The following is a 3,172-nucleotide window of genomic DNA, read 5'->3' on the forward strand; positions in this document are numbered from 1 at the left end:
AATGGTTACAGCTTCCCGAAAGTCATTGTCCTTTGTGCAAATCCGTTTAAATCTTATTAATTGTGATTTCACTAATCCTCTATAGATGTGCTTGGGATGAAAACTGTTTTTAAATAATAATGCATGTGTATCAGTTTCTTTAAAATAAACTTTGATGTCCAATTTCTGGTCCGAATTGAAGGATTCCCCTTTAATGAGAGTTCAGTTGCCGGACCTCAGCGCTTGAACCAAGGCCGTCAACAGCAACCCACGGACCCAAAATTTGCCAATTGGTCAGACAACTTCATTCGGTCATCAAATTGGTCCACCATTTACAGAACGTTTCCCAGGAACCAGGGAAACCTGAACCTGTCATGATCTCTCGCATGGTCGAGAACCTGTCCACCATGATTAAGCCTGCATGCCCCAATACAAACAACAAAGGACTTGATTGACGGCAATGCCAGGAATTGGGGACATACCACACTCATCATTCTTGAGGATCATTACACAGCCATGTTGGAAGACGTTTTGTCGGAACTCAGTGGGACTCTGCCATCTGACTGGCAAACGGCCTTTGAGGTGGCCACCAGATGGGCGAAGAAAAACTTGCCCCGAATCACCCAGGAGGTGATCGACCATGCGGAGGCATTGGTCGCAACATGTACCGAGGTGGAAATAGACCTCGAAACACAACCAACACCAGCTCCCCTGGACACGGAACAACAGACAGAAGACGTACATGAACCACCACAACGGGCACGCCCACAGAAACGACCACAAGTACGTCCTCCACGAGTCAACTTTGTCACCATCGGTGCCCCACATGTCCAGAAAAAACGACAGTGGCAACTATGACTGGTGATGTGTCTGAGGGGACACCAGAGCCCCCCCAAGATGGACAGGCTGAACCAAGTGTTCAGGCTACCCCACTCATGGAACATAGAGACCCCAGGCCCCAAAGACAGGGACGGAGGGCCGTCCGGGGGGTAGTGGTACAGGAAGACAGTTTTGACTTCGACATAGTGGACATAGGGGGGGAGGTAGACAGACAGAGTGCCACTCGTGCACAACGTCCATTGCCACAGTTTGAGCCACCTGGGTGGGGAGGAAGGACAATAGGCTAGACTGGCACTCCTCCACTGGTCCCCACTGTCGTTGACACACGTCCCCAACCGGGAAACCGAAATAGCATTCAAGTGTCGGCGATGGTGCACCTGGACCCCACTGCGCACCAGGATTCACCTGACCTGGAGTGGAGCCCATTGTTTGATGATGGCTCAGGGGAGGTGACGTCTACCCCAATGCAGTTCAAAAACAAAGTCACGCGACACATTAACACTGATAGGAAAATGGTCGACTGGACCTTGAGTGTCAACAAAAAATGGTTGATTGTAGGGGATTCGAACCTCGCCCGGATTCCCCCATTCACAATTCGTGACCTTCAGGTAGATAGTTATCCTGGGGGTAATTTCAGACACGCACAGCCTTTATCTCACCGCAACATCCCAAGTGACAGTGGAAAAGGTGGTCCTCGCATTTGGGATCAACTGTAGGTTGCAGAAACCGAAACAGACTGCCATCAAGCAGATGCAGGCGGCAGTAAGGGCAGCCAAACGACAGTTCCCTTACTCTGAGATATGGGTTCCGGTCATCAACTTCTCCACTCTCTTGTCCAGTGAGGAGCGGACCAATCTCCAGATCCTGAATGGACACATTGAACGGAATATGCCATTCATTCCAGCCTTGGACTACAACCACTTCCGCACTGAAAGTGATTGTGTGCACTGGACTAGGGATACGGCCCGGGCAATGTTGGACCATTGGGCGACTTATTTAAACTTGAACCCCCGTTAAGCCCCTTACAGGACGGGACTGAGGGAGTAATGCCCCTTCTCTCCCAAAATGTGATGGTCTTAGCCAAAAACTTTACCTTGTCGGACACGCAAAAGTCTCTCCTAAACAGGGGGTTGACCTTTGTTCCGACAATGGACTTTAATTGGAATCAGAGAACTAAATTTGAATTGGACATGCAAAATTACCACCGGAGACTCAAATTGGCTGCATACTTCAGGAATTCGACGAAACAGCATAAGGCCTCATTTCCCATGGCTAAATCCCATTGGACACCACCCGCAGAGAAGCTGCCGCCAGAAATCAATTTCCTTGTTAAAAAAGATCAAAAAGATTTTAATAAACACTTTAAAAACTATACAGAGACACCAAATTTATTCCAGAAGAACAAGACGAATTACAACAATTGATGAAGAATACGCACATAGTGATCAAACCCGCGGATAAGGGCAGTGTGGTGGTGATCCTCGATCGGGATCAGTACATAAGGGAAGTGGATCGCCAATTAAGTGATAAAATATATTACACCAAATTAAAAGAACCAATTTATTTAAAAACTGTTCCTGAAGTTCATAGGATAATTGATGATTTGTACAATAAAAAATACATTAATAACAGACAACGACAATATTTGAAGGGTGATTGTGAACCCAGACCACGTAGGTTCTACATCCTGCCCAAGATTCATAAGGATCCAATAAAGTGGACAGTGCCCTTCGAGATTCCTCCGGGTAGACCCATCGTCTCTGATTGCGGAAGCGAGACGTATCAGACCGCCAAATTTATTGATTACTTTTTGACTCCACTGTCGATGAAGCATCCGGCATACCTTAAAGACACATATCATTTCATCAGCATAATTCATGGATTAAAAATTCCAGTGGAGTCCTTCTTTTTCACCATAGACATAGACAGCCTATACACGAATATAGACATCAGGGCAGGACTGTCTACTGTCGAAAATGTGTTCTTGAAGTATCCAGATCCGGACAGACCGGACACGGAATTGTTACAGCTTCTAGAAATCAATTTGACCAAGAACGATTTTGAGTTTAATGGGGAGTATTTCTTACAAATTAAAGGCACGGCCATGGGCAAAACGTTTGCCCCGGCCTACGCAAACATCTTTATGGCAGACTGGGAGGAGAAAGCCCTGGACAAGTGCCATAAGAAACCTCTCCATTACTTCAGATATCTCGATGATATCTTTGGAATTTGGACTTATTCAAAAGAGGATTTTGCAGATTTTATCCAAATTTTAGATGCCCATGATCCGTCAATTCGGGTAAAGTACGAAATAGGTGAAAGATCTATCCATTTTCTGGACACGACAGTGTAT

General features: G+C 46.2%; 1 protein-coding gene across 1 annotated transcript; it reads left to right on the forward strand.

Annotated features, from left to right (window-relative positions):
- Positions 1 to 206: 206 nt before the first annotated feature.
- Positions 207 to 3,172, forward strand: LOC121813981 (the record flags this gene model as incomplete). The annotated part of the gene is given in 1 exon segment (XM_042217975.1): positions 207 to 3,172. A coding segment is annotated over 1 exon segment (930 nt), but the record flags the coding sequence as incomplete, so codon positions are not given.

This window comes from Haplochromis burtoni, unplaced genomic scaffold (genome assembly GCF_018398535.1).
Source record: "Haplochromis burtoni strain Fernald_Lab_line unplaced genomic scaffold, NCSU_Asbu1 Contig_4360, whole genome shotgun sequence".
NCBI classification, from domain to species: Eukaryota; Metazoa; Chordata; class Actinopteri; order Cichliformes; family Cichlidae; genus Haplochromis; species Haplochromis burtoni.